The sequence below is a fragment of the Pholcus phalangioides genome, unplaced genomic scaffold, assembly GCF_987345545.1.
Source record: "Pholcus phalangioides strain wild (caught in Gottingen) unplaced genomic scaffold, Ppha-v1.0 ptg000024l_1, whole genome shotgun sequence".
Taxonomy (NCBI): domain Eukaryota; kingdom Metazoa; phylum Arthropoda; class Arachnida; order Araneae; family Pholcidae; genus Pholcus; species Pholcus phalangioides.
The window spans coordinates 9,970,104-9,986,944 of record NW_028301616.1 but is presented as its reverse complement, the minus strand read 5'-3'; the positions used below and the strand labels follow the sequence as shown (position 1 = coordinate 9,986,944).

At 37.8% G+C, this 16,841-nt stretch overlaps 1 protein-coding gene across 1 annotated transcript in view; it reads right to left on the bottom strand.

The window, feature by feature from the left end:
• Positions 1-10,173: 10,173 nt before the first annotated feature.
• Positions 10,174-16,841, bottom strand: part of LOC149068708 (A-type potassium channel modulatory protein KCNIP1-like) — a 146,743-nt gene continuing 140,075 nt past the window's right edge. The window contains exons 6-7 of the mRNA XM_089250697.1: positions 13,755-13,817; positions 10,174-11,663 (exon numbers count right to left, since the gene is read on the bottom strand). Coding sequence (XP_089106823.1) covers positions 11,616-11,663; positions 13,755-13,817 — 111 coding nt within the window. The 3' untranslated portion in view covers positions 10,174-11,615. The remainder of the gene's footprint in view (positions 11,664-13,754; positions 13,818-16,841) is intronic.

Below are 16,841 nucleotides of genomic sequence, written 5' to 3'. Positions count from 1 at the left end.
ACATAAAACCACATACTCGCGGGGCCCGGTGCGATCGCACCTGTCGCACACCCCCTTATGCCGGCTCTGAATAATCCCTCTACAGCGATAATCTTTCTTGGTGCGAAGAGTATCGTTGTATCGAGGTTACACTGTACGTAGCGGTATAAGCTTTAGTGTTGAAAATCATTCCTACGCTCCTTCAAAAATACAGTTGATTATAAGCGTTCTCTCTGCATAATTATAAAGCAAAATGGAGCAGCATTTTTATATTTGAGCGTTCCATAAACAAAAAAAAAATCCTCTTTAAACGACTTTTTCTGGTTTTTCAATGTAACGAAAATATTCTATTTTATGAGGGAAAATAAAGAAGTGCCGAAAAGTAATTATCATTTTTCTCTGAAAGAAAGGAGTCATTTTTAAAAGATGAAAAGCGAATTTTCTTAATTAGAGGAAGGAGGGGGAGGGGGGCAAATACTTTCACACAACCCTCGAAAGTTTCTGGCACACGTTCAAGGATAAGATTCGGAAAAAATAACAACCGAAAATAATGCAAATTTTAATATAATTTACTTAAAATATTTCAATATTTCAGTCATAATGTTCCCGAAGAGTATCTGCTACGTTGTGTCGTGACTCAACGGGGGCAGTGTTTTGAATGGTGGGGGATGAAATTGGAGAGCGATCGATCTGGCGATCAATCGACGACAACCGAAGACTTCCATTAAGGACCTAAAAATTGACTGATTATTAATTCACACTAATGAGAGTGGAGAGAGTCTGGGCTTAAATAATTTAACGTTGGTAAATACCAAATGTTTTCGTTTCTTGTGGATAAGACATTGCTTTTTATCTGAAATAACGGTTGAGAGAAACGTCTCTTGAATAATTTAATACTGCGAGCGATACTTTGGGTGACCATATGACTCGCATTTCCGAGTTCCGACGTATTCGGGTTGTGAGTCTGCCTTCTTTCTGTAGTCTCCTGGAATGAGTCCTCGGCACTGGTCAACCAGATATTTTAATGTGGATTCCCAACCATAAAGTTTGCGTATGCGAGATTACTTCTCCTTCTAAGAGGTCTCTAAAGCTGATAAGTTGAAATACGCTTTCATTTTGACATCATATTGATTCACAAAATCTTGAATAGGTGGCAGCATCCACCGATGTTATTTTATTTTATAGAAGGTTACCATTTGATAAAGATGCACACACATAAAAGCATTAATCAATGAAACGACTATTTTTTTTTTTTTTGATTCTGTCGAAGACAGGTATCTGTCTCATATAGTGTTAACCTTAGATAGGTTTCACTTCACAGTGATACCTTTGCATAACGAACGTCTCGTCTTACGAACATGGGAGGAGCATTGGGAGCCGACTGATCTGATTTATATCCGTATATATGAGTTACTTACCCCGGTCCAGCGAATATGATTCGCCATACGGTTGTATATCCGTATATATGAGGGAACACACAGCATCACGCCCTCACCCCCTAGCAATCATCATCATCGTGCCCCCCCCCTCCTCCCCCAGACTTTCAAGTGTTCATCTCCATCTATGATTACGAAATTTTCGGCTAAGGAACGTGTTTCCGGAACGATTTATTTTTGTTAGCCGAATGTGTTTGCAACGTATGAGTTCGAGAGAGTGTCATCTATCTTTTTACAAAAGACAACTGGAAAAAAAGGAATCTTTCTTAAGCAGCTTTTATCCGACTATTTCCGCAGCCTAATTACTACTACTACTTCACCACACACCAACTCAGGCCATATCGCTATACTAGTTGGGTTGGAAATGAAGGCACCATCTATCAGCAGTTGTCTCAAGTTCGTTTGGGAAGATATCTTTTATATTCTTCTCTGGGATTGAACCTGGGACCTGACGGAAAACTTCATAGCGGTAGACGAGCATCTCACTATACCACGCCACTCGAATGTCAATTAAATAACTTCTGGCGTCGATTTGCAATTGTGGTAAGAGAGTACTCGACCGGTTAAGAACAACTACTACTTAGCCGTAGATGTACCTCGTATGTATTTCTATGGGACCGTTCAAGTATTACGTAAGCGAATTTTTAGCCATTTTTGACCCCCCTCCTCCCCTTGCCAGAAAAAGTCAGCAAAACGCTGGCCCTCACCCCCTTTCCAGCAAAATTTTGTCATCAGCTCTGCCCCTCTGAATCCAACTCATATTTTCAATATTGATGACGTAAGCATTATCCAACCACCCCCCCCCCCTGCCATCAAAAGTCAGCAAATCGGAAACCCCCTTCCCCCCCCCCCCATCGATGATGACGTAGTACTTGAACGGCCCCTATACGGAATTTCTAATGAACTGGTGCATGCCGGAATTTGAATGTACATCTTATGAACCTAACGTGAAGTTTGTTTCTCTTTACTGCTTGTTATGCGTAGTGATCCGCTCGCATTTGCGCCTTGAAGTTTGCTTAGAGCCACTAATCTAACCACATCGTAAGGCTTTTCCAATTGAATATAGTAACATCCCTCTGTGCGCAGGAGTTTCACGCAAGCTAGAGAAAACAAGCCACCAAGTTAGAGTTTAAACTACTTCTAAACCCGGTCTGTGCGCAACAATCTCATACGCATCTATTGAAGCTCTGCCTCTCTCGAACATACCAGAATGAAATACAATTCAAATCTTCAAAACCAACACAAACGCTGTAAGATTTGAAATTTAAAACTCGCTTTTTGTAGATCATAAATCAAAATTGAAACAATTTATCTTCACGTGTCTAAAACGTAATCCGATGCCACGATCCAAAACGAAAAGCGACCACAAACTAAATCCCACCATTAAAAATTCCAAATCAAAAATATTCAACGGTTTCGATTTTCGGAGGGCGTTTAGACAGAAAGGATTTAACGCGAATTTCGCGAGAGGATCAAGCCCCTGAAATTTCAAATTGCTTCGAGTTAAAAATTCATGTATCGAATCTTTTGATACCGCGAAAACAGCTGAGACCCCACACAATCTAATATTCATTCGAGTATTGGATCTATTAAATCACAAGGGTGCTCGACCTATTAGCAGAGTGCGGGCCATTTCACTGTGGTGTGAAAAAGTGCCACTTATGTGGTCTGCATCTCAAATCTGCCGTAGGCCATTTGAGTGATCTGGAACTGTGCCGCAGGTCACTTAAGTGATTTGAAAATATGCTGCTGGTCACTTTAGTCATATCTAAATGTGCCGCAGTCTGTTTGAGTTATCTGGATTTCTGCTGCGGGTAACTTGAGTGACGTGGACGTGCTCCGCTTAAGAGTTCAGGACACTTTGTGATCTGTAAATGTGTCACAAGTCATTAAAATGATCTGTAGATGATGTGACGCAAGTCATTTAAGTGATCTGTAAAAGTGTGCAGACCACTTGAGTGATCTAGGACTGTGTCGCTTGTTACTCTAAGGATATGTAAACATGCTGCGGGTCACTCAAGGGAGTGATCTGGGAACGTGCTGTGGGTGACTTAAGTGCTCTGCAAATGTGTCGCGGATTCTTTAAGTGACGTGGAAATGTGCCGTGGACCACTTAAGTGATATGAGACTGCACGACAAGTCACTTGTGATCTAAAACTGCCCCGCCGTTCACTTGAGTGATATGTGAATATGCCGCGAGTCACTCAACTTATGTGTAAATGTGCAGCCAGTCCCCTCAAAATTCAAGGAGTCCTGGACCTTTAATGTCCTGGGAATGTACCGCTTAGTTCATATTCAGATTCAGAAACCTAGGTTTGAGGTCATGGGCCACATCTGATGACTCAGAGGCATAGGCGGAGATAGACTTGGAAGTCTGGGAGGCACGGTCATTATTGCTGGGGGGAGGGGCAAGATGATGATAATGATGTCAATTCATATATACATTAAATCAGTCGACTCCACCTTTGACGCTGGGGGGGGGGGCAATGCCCTCCACGCCCCCCCCCGTATCCCGCCCATGCTCAGAGGGCCACAGTTTGCTCGCGGAGCCATCGGTTGAGCACGTATGTACTAAATCAACGACTAAACACACAAATTTTGAGATCAAAAACTGAAAATTAGACACAAGTATTTAGTTCCAATAATATATTTATTTTCATATGATAATATAGAAGAAGAGAATACATATCTTTCATTTTTTTTGGCGGTATTATACAGTATATATATTATATATAACACAATGTGTACATAATATTTCCATTTTCACGTACGACTTTGTATCACCCGCAAACTGTTTTACCTGACATTATAATTTTATGCATCAAATGTTTTCTGATACATTTAAATTGATAATGGGGGGAATGGATCCTTTACACAAGGTGCGTAGGCAGTCCCCTTTGTTCCGGATTAACTCGCGAATCGTTGATCCTAGAAGCATATTTCCAATTAAGAAAAAGAGTATCCAAATAACTTGTAGACCTCAGGTAAGTCATTCACGTTGCAAGGGGGTTGTATAACTATTAAACTAAAAAAAATGAGTCACCCTGTCCTAAAAAACTGAATTAGAAACTTGTTGCCCTGTCTGCCCCTGAGCCCAACAAAAATATTTCATGTGGAAATATTCGCTTGCATCAGGGGTCTACAATGTATGTTCCGTGGGCCACATTTGGCCCTCGGTGCTTTCGGCCGTGGCCCGTCGGTTATTTTTAGAAACACATTGAAAACATTGAAGAGACGGACGATTAAGAGAAAACGAATAATTTAATCATACCTGCGATGAATGACAGAGCAAGAAGCCCAAACAGTTTTTGAGAGAAAAGTCCGAATCTAGAGGCATCTCTACCTGCAGAATTCATAGAAATTCTGAAAAATGTAATTTCAGAATTTTTGAAAGAAATAATTTTTTTGAAACAATTTAAAAAAATAATAATAATTTCAGAACTTTAAAAAAAAATTCCCAAATACATCAATGAAAGAAATAATTTCGAAATAAATGAAAGATTGAATTTCTGAATTATTGAAGTTATTATTTAATAATTAATGAAACTTTCAAATAATGGCGGGATATTTTCAGAATAACTGAAAAAAAATATATTTTTGAAACAAATATTTTTAGGAGTAGTGAAAGAAATAATTATATAATTTCAAACACGCGCAGAATTACGACAATAATTCGGTTAAATAATTGTAAATTATTAAATTAATGAATTAATTAAAGTGATTTCAGAAATAGTAAAAAGTATAATTTCAGAATAAATGAAGTCTCCAATTATTTCGGCCTCCTGTTGGTTCTTGCTTTGAGATAAAATACAAATATGAGGGGATTGCATCTTATAATCCTTAATACCTCAGCCAGCGAGCTTCGTGGGAAGTTTCAATTTGGCCCGCGATGTCTGGAAGTTTGAGGCTTAGATGCCTGAATTCGGAAACCGCTGCAAATGAAGGAAAGAACGTCCTGAACTAACGGAAAAAAAGCTCATTTTTTACGCTTCTATCTGTTGTCATTTCCCTCTTACTAAAAAATTTTCGAATTCAAATATCACTTAAAAACATGTATTTTTGTTTTGGTTCAGGAGAGACGGGGCAGCAAATTTCTAATTCAGTTTTTCAGGAAAGGGTGCCAAAATATGAAGTCCATTATTCTAATTTTGATAACTATTCAACCCCTTGCAATATGAATGACGTATACATGAGTATGTATATATGTTACTGAAAAAGCCCGAAATACAGCCAATTCACGCGGTGGGGGGCCGGCTACTTTGCGAATTGGCCAAAGTCCGAATTGCAGAAATGATTCGGACTTTGGCCGGACATTTCCGGAAGTGGCTGGAGATCAAGCTCGGTAGGAGCCAAATCCAATTTTTTTAATCGCCAACGTGTGATAACATATCTATATATAGGAGCTGTATTGGATTAGCTCCGTGTGTGACGAGAGAAAAACTATAAAAATAATTATATAAACACATAAATTTTTCTGCCAAATTTTGGAGCAAAAAAAAAAGGACCTTCCGCATCGTGACATTGGTTTTATGGGTTGCCATAACTAACATGGACATAATTATCACAAAAAAATACGACAACTTGACGATGATCACGAATCATGTCTTTTGTTATAGAAGTTTGGCAAGGGATCACAGGCCACTTCGAGAATTGGCCAATTTCGGGCTTTCTCAGCAACATATGTATACGTAATGCATTATACATATCCGTCCCGCCCCCTAAAGGCATGCGGTTATATGTATATATAAATCTGAGGTCTACACGTTGTTTGAATTATTCTTTATTTCAATTGGAAGTATGCTTTTACGGTTTGCGAGTTATTCCAGGATAAATGTAGTTTTCTGTGCACCCTGTATATTCTCTCGACAAATCTAGTCTCGGCAACGATTCTACAGAAGTTGAATTGCGAATATAAGGCCGACATAAACTCCGGTATACGTGTACACCGGACTTATTTGTATACGCCAAAATTTGCAATAATAATACAAATACACTGTATACCAAAATGAAGTACATGTATATAATAGGTCTCACACAAATACTAAAAAAATGTGAAAAGCTTCAGAAAACTAACACAGGCACGTCGAATAGTACGCAAAACTACATCAATTTATAGGCACAAAAAGACGATATTCTCCATTAATTTATTATGCAATTTCAGTTGTTCTAAATTCATCTAGAATCTTCCTGGAATCTGATGACCGATGGTACTGCTTGATGTAGAATCCAATCGAACCAAAACTGTATACAGGCTTTACCAAGTGTTTTTTTTACGGTGGATATTTCTACAACCGCTGACTTCAGAAACATGCTCTCAGTTACAAAAAAGGTTCTCAAGTGAAGTGCGGTTATTCAAAATGTATTAAATTTGTAGAGGGGTCACATACATAAAAAAAACGGAAACATTAACTTTTTATGTACACCCTGTGCATTAAAACTTGTATTACCAATGTGTTACTTGTAAACCAATTAGTAACATGTTATTGCGACTCTAAGAAGTCCTTTACGAAAATTGCAAGTTTTTAAATGCAATATTTATGGAGATATTACACTTTGAAGTTTTCAGCATTCGTCGCCAATGAGCGAGGGTGTGGTTCAAAAACTACGAATTGTAAATTAAATTCAAAGTTTTAAAAAGAAGTGCAATTGTCAATAAAAGTAATTAATATTTACTGCGAATGAAAAAATTGATATTTTTGAGTTCATTCTATTTGTGTACAGTTCCCGAGAGTCACAACTTCTGAGGAGCTAATGAAGACTTGCCGAAAGAGATAAGTTGCCAAAAGATAGTGATTGTATACATGATCATAAATATTGCGTTTAAAAATATGATTTTTTTTGCAAATGACGCTTCAGTGCCGGTTCCACATTTCACTAATATTTATTTGTTTTTTATGTATACGACCTCCCAAAAATATTACGACATTTTAAGTAATCGCACGCCATTTTTGAAAACTTAGTAATTGAAAGTATGTTTTTTAAGTCAACAGCTGCAGAGATAACTGCTGAGCAAACAATTCGGGAGAGTCTGTACAAATTCAATAGCTAAACATAGCGATGAGGTGTCCGGAGGGAATAAATGCTCATAACAAATGAATAAATAAATATTTATTGAGTATTCAGAAATGCGTAAAAGAAAATTGGGATAGTTTTCTATGGTCTGGGCCTGATTTTTTAAAAAAAATTCTGATTCTTAGTTTTTGAAGGACGCCCACAGCGTAGATCAGAGAGAAATTAGTACCGTGAAGCTAAAAATCTTTATGTAGAGAAAGATGTCCTCTACACTTGTTAGTACAAGATATGCGGAAACTTTCTGTAAGTAAACATGCTGATATTTTGGAAAGAAATACCCATATCTGTCCCACGACGAGTTTCGTCTTGTCTAATTTGTCACCATCTCTGAAGACTGTAATGAACAGGAAGAATGTTTACATGAATTAGTGCCGGAGGATTGAGGGAGCGAAAGGTTCTCGGGGCAAAGAGCTATCGTCACTACGAGGTCATTTCCTCAACGGGTTCGCAACAGCTGCGGTTTCATCATCAGGAGGTGTCTCAATTGCATTACTGGTAACCGGATTCGAGATGATTCTTTTCTAGTTGGAAGTTCGAGACTTTCAACACCGATGGACGCAATTACACAGCTGAAACTTCTACAGATCGAAATCCCGACAGACCAAATTCACGGCACAAAATCCCGACAATTCAGTAATCCCAAAGGACCAAACTCTTGACTCAGTAGAAATCTCTACGGTCGAAAATCCCAACGCGGCTGAAATCCCGACACTATAAAAATTCTGACGGACCATAAGTAGTTGGGAATTTCAAACGGATTTTCCACAAGTGTTATCCGTACTTCTAGAAGGATGTGGTTGGATAGAAGGCACCAAGTAACTCGATTCATTGTCTCGCTGATTTCATTCAAGGCAACAAACAGAACCAGATGATTGTTTATTTTCCAACGATATTATAGTGTTGCATTCTTCAGCCTTATTTTGATCCGTGCCATGGTCATGAATGAAGACCGGCTGAAGTCAGGCATCAAGAACACTAAAAAGTAAACGAATACTAATTTCAACCAACGTCAGAATCATTAAACCTTCCTTGAGTTAGGTTTGTTATCTTGAATGGCTTTGTCACTCTTTTTCCGGTCTTATTTGTCAAAAATAAGACCGGATCTTTTTATAGACCGGATTTTATCCGGTATTTAGACCGGATAAGACGATATCTTTTATTTGTGGGCTGCGACAAGTTGTTATCCTTTAATTAGAGCTTCTGCCCGGGGGAGCTGCTTTTCTTTTCTTCTGAGTTTTGCTTGGCCAATGGCAGATCCTAGTTAATCACAAAATTCATTGACTCTTAAATCGTATATCTCGGTTTCCAAGGGTTTTGATGTAAACTCACTCGAAATTAGCACTCTTTAAAAGGAGCAAGAAATTACCGGATTGCTGCTTTTATTATTGATAAGGGAGCAGCTGGTACAGTGAATCACCTCTTAACACGTTCACTGCGGGGCCTAAATTGCTTGTCGAGTCCGTGGGGCGCATTTTTTTTTTATATTAAAACCAGTTTTGTACATGACGCCACGGTGGTGTCATGAGCCCCCTAGTACAGGTCCCATTAGCAGTGAACGTGTTAACGGACACGCCACAGATGCGGTCACCCCTCTTTAACGGTCAAATAATAAATTTCCCCTTGTATAATAAATATATGCATTTCAAACCCCTGATTGACGGTCATTCCTCTTTTTACGGACGCAATTTTTGTCCCGCTTTTGTCGGCAAAAGAGTGGTTTTACTGTATAGTATCGCAGTGACGCGGGTGCCAAAAGTTTGAGCACCGTAGTAATAAGTGTTACATCAAGTCGACATTATTGGTTGCGTAAAATATATTTTTTTTCCGAAATCAGGGCTAGACTACGAAGAATGGCTTGGATTGGGGGTCATGGAAGGAACTAACGTAAGTATGAAGCACAATTAGTGGCAGGTGTTCAAATATTTAAAACCACGAAAGGACCGACAGAAACAGGCCCAGACCATTATGTAAAAATCATTTTTAAGGTTCCAATACACTTATGATGGCAACAACACGTATCTTTTGAACGGCTATTTCCATTTATGTCTTTTATAAACCAGGTTCCCGATCGGCGAATGGCTCATTCGATATAATTGAACTCAAATATCTAAATGCACTCGAAATTCTACTTATTTTCTCGAAAACATTTTTCAAGAGCACCCGAATGATCATTGATAAATTTTCCTCCATCTTACAAATGCACTTAATTCCCCATTTTTCTGTTTTGTTTGGGAATTATCACATATAAAGTTCACCACATGTTTATCCAAACGTGAATATGAATTTTTTTGTTTTACTTGTTAATGAAATCTAACAGAACTCATGAGCAGTTGAAACGAAGATTCCTGCATATAAGGCATAGTAGAGGGTTATAAGAAAATACCACACATTCCCCCTATATGACAGTGGCGATGAGGAATCGGGGTGATTACAGAGCGATTTCGTGAACACGGTAGTCAATGATGTGATGTCTTGAAAATTCGACGACTAGGGAATTCACCACAAAAGAAATTCTTCGAAGGCAAAATTCACCAAAAAGGGAGTTCTTCGAAGGCAAAATTCACGAAAAAGGGAATTTTTCGAAGGCAAAATTCACGAAAAAGGGAATTTTTCGAAGGCAAAATTTACCGATAAAGAAATTCTTCGAAGGCAAAATTTACCCGCAAGAAAATTCACTAAAAAGAAAATTCATTGAATAACAAATTCGCCCACAAGAAAATTCACTGAAAGATAAATTCACAGACAACGAAATTCATGGAAGAAAGAATTCACTGACAAAAATTCCTGATTGACAGGAAAACTCAGACAATAAAATTCATTCAAAAGAAAGCTCAACGATAAGAAAATTCATTAGAGAATAATACGCCCACACAAGAGAAAATTCATGGATGGGAAAATTCGCCGAAAAGAAAATTCATTGAAGGAAAAACTTAACGACGAGAAAACTCATTGAAGGATTCACCGACAGCAAAATTGAAAAAAGAGAAAATTCAGACAAAAAATGCATCGATGGAAAATTCCTGGAAAGGAAAATCCTTCTGCAGTAAAGTTAACTGACAACACAGTCGCCCCCACGTGTATTCTTCATTCGCGAACGAGTGACATAGAGAATGAGTGACTGAGAGAACGAGCGAGTTATCAGAAGATTAAAAGAGTGACTTCACAGTGAGAGGCTGTATTCACCGACAGAGTTATTAACTGCAATTGCAGGTTAAAGGATTAGAGATCGACGCGGATTGGTTAATCCTTTAACCTGCGGTTGCAGTTAAACTCTGTCGGTGTGAATACGGCCGTTACAGAGAGCTCAAATTTGGATCGGCCTCTTTCACCCGGTCACCAATTCAGTCGCCCGCTCACTAGCTCAGTCACTTACACGCCTACTCTCTTGGTTACTCACTCGGACCATCACTCCCTCACTCAACATCTCGGTTATTCAGTCGAGAGAGAGAGAGAGAACTGCGGAATTCCCCATCAACCCTTTCTGATTCAACTGCTCATTCTATTACTAAGTAAAAATTTGATAATTATTTGCGTCCAAGAAAATAAAATGGACAGCTCGGAAACAAAAACTGGGAGAAAAATCTACTTTAAGGGGGAAACAGAAAAAAGAGGGATCTTACAGGATAACTCGTATACTACACATACATGTAAGATATAAGTATAGAAAAGGAGCACTTATATACCTATATATAAAAGTCCCCGGATGTTATTTTTTTCCCATGATCTGGAACCACGTCGTTAAGATAAGCGGATATGAAACTCACTATTATTATTTCGATCTATATGTAGGTATGGCTTATGTCACATCGAGCAGCAGTTCGAAGCTCATTGGCACTTTTCTTAATGTTTGTCTGCACATATGGCTGACAAAATCTTCTTATTCTTTTATAGATTCCTTTTAGATTCTCTGTCTTTTTTTTTCTCAAGGAAAATAGAACGAAATCGCTGAGATAGAAACGAAAACAAGAAGATTCATCGATTTCCCAAGACTTTTTTTTCTGAACATGTGATATTTTGGATTCTCTTATTCTCATATCTCTCAGCATGTTCATATACACTATATATGATCTTCGTCTCTCTTTATCTCTTCATCAATCTTGTTGAATGGATGAGATAAATAGTTTATAGTCACAACACTGTGTCGAGAAGCTGCATTGAGTTTATTATGTCTTCATTCTGGAAGTATAAAGAGTATGAAATAATTATTGTTGCAGTTCTAATTGGAATAGTTTGTGATTATAAAATTAAGTTTGAAATTATAATACGCACAACCACGTTTAGAACAGATTTTAAAATGAATAGAAAATTAATGTTTTATTGTTTTTATTAGACATTACAACAGTATTGGACTTCAGATTATTGAATAATATTGAATTGAAACATCGAATATGAAATTCTGCAATTCTTTCCTTAGATTCCACAAGTTTATGCAAACTTAGGGATTTAGGAATTAAATCCCGACAATGCAAAAATCCTGTCAAACCAAAATCTCGACACGACTAAGATCCAAACAAACCAATCTCGACACGGCCAAAATCTTTAAAGACCACCAGGGTCGTCTTAAGAGCATCATGGACCCCCGGGCCAAATGATTTTTCTGAGGCCCTACCAGGCGAATTTTTGAAAATCTCAACCAGATCCCATTTTTGTAAGGCCCCCCCCCCCGGGTGGGCCCATGCATTAAGACGACACTGCAGACCACATCCCTATTTTTGTTGTTTGCTTTCCTGACAAAACAAAACACCCGACATATGAAAACGTGTCCACGACTGAAACTCCTACAGACAGAAATCCCCACAATGCAAAAATTCCGACAGACCGAAATCCCGACAGTATAAAAATTACATCTAACCAAAAGTTCGACACGAACAAAATCCTTAGACAGAAATCGTGACAATACAGAAGCCCTGATACACCGAAATCCTCGAAATCTAGACAGTCGAAAATCTCCACAATACAGATATCCCAACAGACTAATTTCTCGACGACAAAAATCCCGACAGTAAAAAAGTCCCGACGGACGAAAATCTCGTACGACCGGAATCTCTACCGACTAAAATATCGATAGTACAGAAATCTCGTCACGGCCGAAATATAAATAAATAATAACATGATCTTCACGTATTCCCAAGGGATCAGCATGATCCGTCCAGGGAATTTGTTAGTGTTAGTAGACATCCCTGCCCGAACCGGGATTCGAACCCAGACCTGCACAGTGAGAAGCTAGTTCCCTAACCACTCGACTGCCAGGCGGCAAATATCGACAGAATAAATTCCTATTTTTTTTCCGATAAAACGAAAATCCCAACGTACGAAAAACTCTACATGACTGAAACACCAACAGAACAAAATCTCAACACGGTAAAAATTCCTACAGACAGATATCCTAAAACTACGAAAAATTCAAACCAAAATCCTTACAGATGGAAATCCCGAAAATACAAAAAGTTCAAACCAAAATCCCGGCAGACCAAAATCTCGACATGACCGAAATCCCAAGAGGCCAAAATCTCGACACAGGATACGAAATATTGACAATACTGACAGACAAAGATCCTGATACGACCAAAATCCCTTCAGACAAAGATCTCGACACAGAAGGCCTTTGTAGACAAAATTCGCAGACGAAAATCCCGAAACGGCCGAATTCCCGACATTTCACAAATTCCGACAAACCAAAATCTCGACATGGCCAAAATCCCTACAGTCCGAAATCCCGCTGGACAAATCTCGATACGACCGAAATTCCCTAGAGACCAAAATCCCGATACGGCCAATTGCTGGCCAATAAATACTATAAACGAAGAATGACAATGACAACTATTAAGTTAATGACAATTCGGAACATTGTGGAGCAGTTGTAGAAAAATGATGGTGAGGGAATGATGCAATATTTTCCCCTAACAAATTCCTATATCATTGTTGAAATGATAATGCCAGACAAAGATTTCCCTGTAATTAATTCCGTCAGGGGGGAAACGACAAAGTTTTTTCTCATAACGCTGGAAAAATAACGCGACTCTTCGACGATTCTCGAAATTCCGTCGCGGTGTCACACGTCACAATATATATTCTCATAATTGCGTAAGCAGGCAGAAAATGACATTTCCCATGTAAAAAGCGGTAAAATATGTAACATAAGAAAGAAAAACTAAGATAAGATGGTAAAACGAAAGAGAAAAAGCGCGTATCTCTTTTCAATTAAGAACTCAAGATGATCCAAAAAAAAAAAAAAATTGAAAAAATAAATAAATGTTTAATTTTTACCTTTTGGCAAGTTTCCAAGAACTCTTCGAATGTCACGTAGCCATCGTGATTCTGGTCCAACTTCTGAAAGTAATAAAAATGTCCCAAGAATTATGTCCATGAATAAATAAATAGACGCACGTAACAAGCAAATGCAATCAAGATTCCTCGGCTAGAACAAAAAAAGTAGCCCCGAATGTAAATAACGTCTTATCTTTATAGAATCCAAGATGGGGGAAAAAACTATTTTTATAGGAAAAACACATACACAATTCTAGTTATGATCTCATAACTTAAATTATTTTAATAAAAAAAACCAATTAATTATAGAATTCATATTATTCGAATTCACTCAATCATTCAGCGATAATACATTTATTTTTTAAATTATTTATATTGAATGAATTCTTACTTTACAATGTTATTCAGGCAAACACATAAATTGTGGTAAAACTCGAAAACACAAATAAAATGGTTTTATTTAATCAAATAATTTTCCCCACAAGCTGCTGAAATGATGTTAGGTATCTATGAAACTTAATTTTATTTTTTTGAAAAAAAGAATACAGGGTGTCCCATAAGTTCGTAAATGGTTTACAAATTTATAAGAATTGTAGGAATTGGTATATTTAGAAATGCGGGTTTTGAGAAGTGATTCTCACGAAGGGGGTCATTCAATTATTACGTCAGCATCGATTGAGGGTGGTTTCTGATTTTCTGACTAGGTGATTTGATCTGATGACAAGGGGGAAGGCGGAGGGGGGTTTGGATTATGTTAACGTCATCAACCACCCTTGATGAAAATATGATATATTCTTATTCGGCGCATCTTACTGGGTGCGCCGAAAACGAGAAAAACCTTCCGATAGTTTGTGGGCACCTGAACTAAAATTCTCCCTATTGATAAGTCCCCTATAGAGTCAGATGTTTCGCGGATCCAAGTGATCTGGATATGTGTCGAGGCTGCTTAAATGCTCTGGAAATGTGTGCGGGCCGCGTAAGTGCTCTGGAACTCTGTCACGCATCACTCAAGCGGTCCGTAATCATGCCGCGGATCACTTAAGTAATCTGGTAATGAGCCACAGGTAACTTGAGTGATGTAGAACCGCACTGTTCTGGAACTCTACCACGGGCCTCCTTGCATGATTTGAAAATGTGCCACGGGCTGTTTAAATGCTCTGGAATTGTGTCACGGGTCACTTAAGCGATTTATAAATGTGCCGCTTAGTTCGTTTTCGCAAAATTAGATTTGGCGGGTGGGCCACATAAGATAATCCACAGGGCCACATTTGCTCCGCGGGCCATATATGGCTTAGGGGGCGGATCACAATGAATTTCTTAAAAAGAAATTTTGAGTTCTTCAAATAGCATTGGAATTAATAGAAACTGATTCAAATAACACATACACATATAAAGATATTTTCTTACGCAATTTTAAATTTAAAAAATACACTTTTAACCCTCCTTCTCCCACCTCCTCTCTGATCCCAGCAATATGCATTTGGAGGCAAGAGGGGGGGGGGGCAGAGCTGATGACGAAAGTTTGCTGATGGGGAGGGGGGTTATAGTTTTGCGGACATTTTCTGAAAGGGATGGTTTCAAAAATGGCTAAAAATTTGCTGACGAAGTACCTGAACGGCTCTAAGGGGGATTGTTTTAGTTACAAGTTCCAATTCAGACTTATTCTATGAGTTTTAGTTTTTCGTCGATAGAAGGCGCGCTGCACGTATGGAAATTTGCAAATCGGAGTCGTATAAAATGCAGGGCGCACGATTAATGGCTCATTTTTGAATTTTCTTGTTACTTGTACTCGCGTAAGGTTATCATTGTGATGCTAACATTGGTGGATGAAAAACTATTGGTGAATTTAGTTTTTACCTCACTCATGAATAACCGGCTGAAGCTTCTGATGCAGAAGAGATTGAAGAAAGGTTCAGGAAAAGAATTCTGTGATTCGTGCAGTGACAGATATTTGAACTAGTTTTTCTGTACCTATCGTGTGAGAACGTTTTACTAAACATATTCGAATATATCAATTTCTATGAATTTTCGAACAGTTCAGTAATTTACGGGACACCCTGTAAATGTGATGTAGTATTGAAATTACTTTACACCTGAAATTGGAAATATATAATGATGATTTAAAAAAGTCAGGTTCCATTTTAGTGTGTGTGTTTGCTAAATATTTTCTATTTATATCTCTTGCGGAGTATTTATGCTTGGAAATGGCTCTCTCTTTGAACACAAGATTTGAATTTTACCAATTGATTTTCGCAATGGCAGATAAGATTGAAATAAAAAAAATTCACAAATTAGACAATTTAGATATCATAGCTTATTTTTTGTCATTACTGAAACAAATATTGTATTTATGCAATTAAAATCATGCTAAGTATGTTGTTAAAATGTATTCAGACTTAGCCTATAATTTTATAAAATTTATAAATTTTTGCTCAAACTTCATCTTCGGGAATCAAAGGGGAAACTAATGGAATCTAATAATAATAATATTAATAATCTCGGATAAACTTCTTGATCAATCTAAAGAAATTATCGAAATCTGATAGAATAGAAAATTTCATGAAGTTTTATAGGGATTTTTATATCGAAAAAATGACTTTTAAAGACTTTCTTTTGACCTTGCGTCCAAGACTTATTCTAGTAATGGTCTTTAAAGTCTTTTCTTGTATTTGGTGAGGATTCGGTGGAAGTATGGGGCGGAGAACTGATCCTTGTACAACCTCAAAAGAAGAAAGTGATAATCTCTTTAAAAGAGTTGATTACTTTTCTTCTTTGTAACCGCAAAAGCGAAAAATTTTCTCACTTTTTCTCTCCCCTCGTTAAAATAGAATTTTTCAACGAAGTTCTGATACTTTAGATGAACAGATCATAAAAACAATTTTTTTAGTACTTTCTCGGAGGTCAGTAAAATCTAGCCTGATTTTCCCCAGAACACTTTCCGCGTTATGACTAAGCCAAGTTTCATTTAAAACTATACAGAGGGCTAACCTTACATCGAAAAAGAAAGACAGTGTGGGGGTTTTAAAAGTGTAACTCGCATGCTCACGTGAATTCTGACAGGATAGTATTGTATACCCATACCGAGTT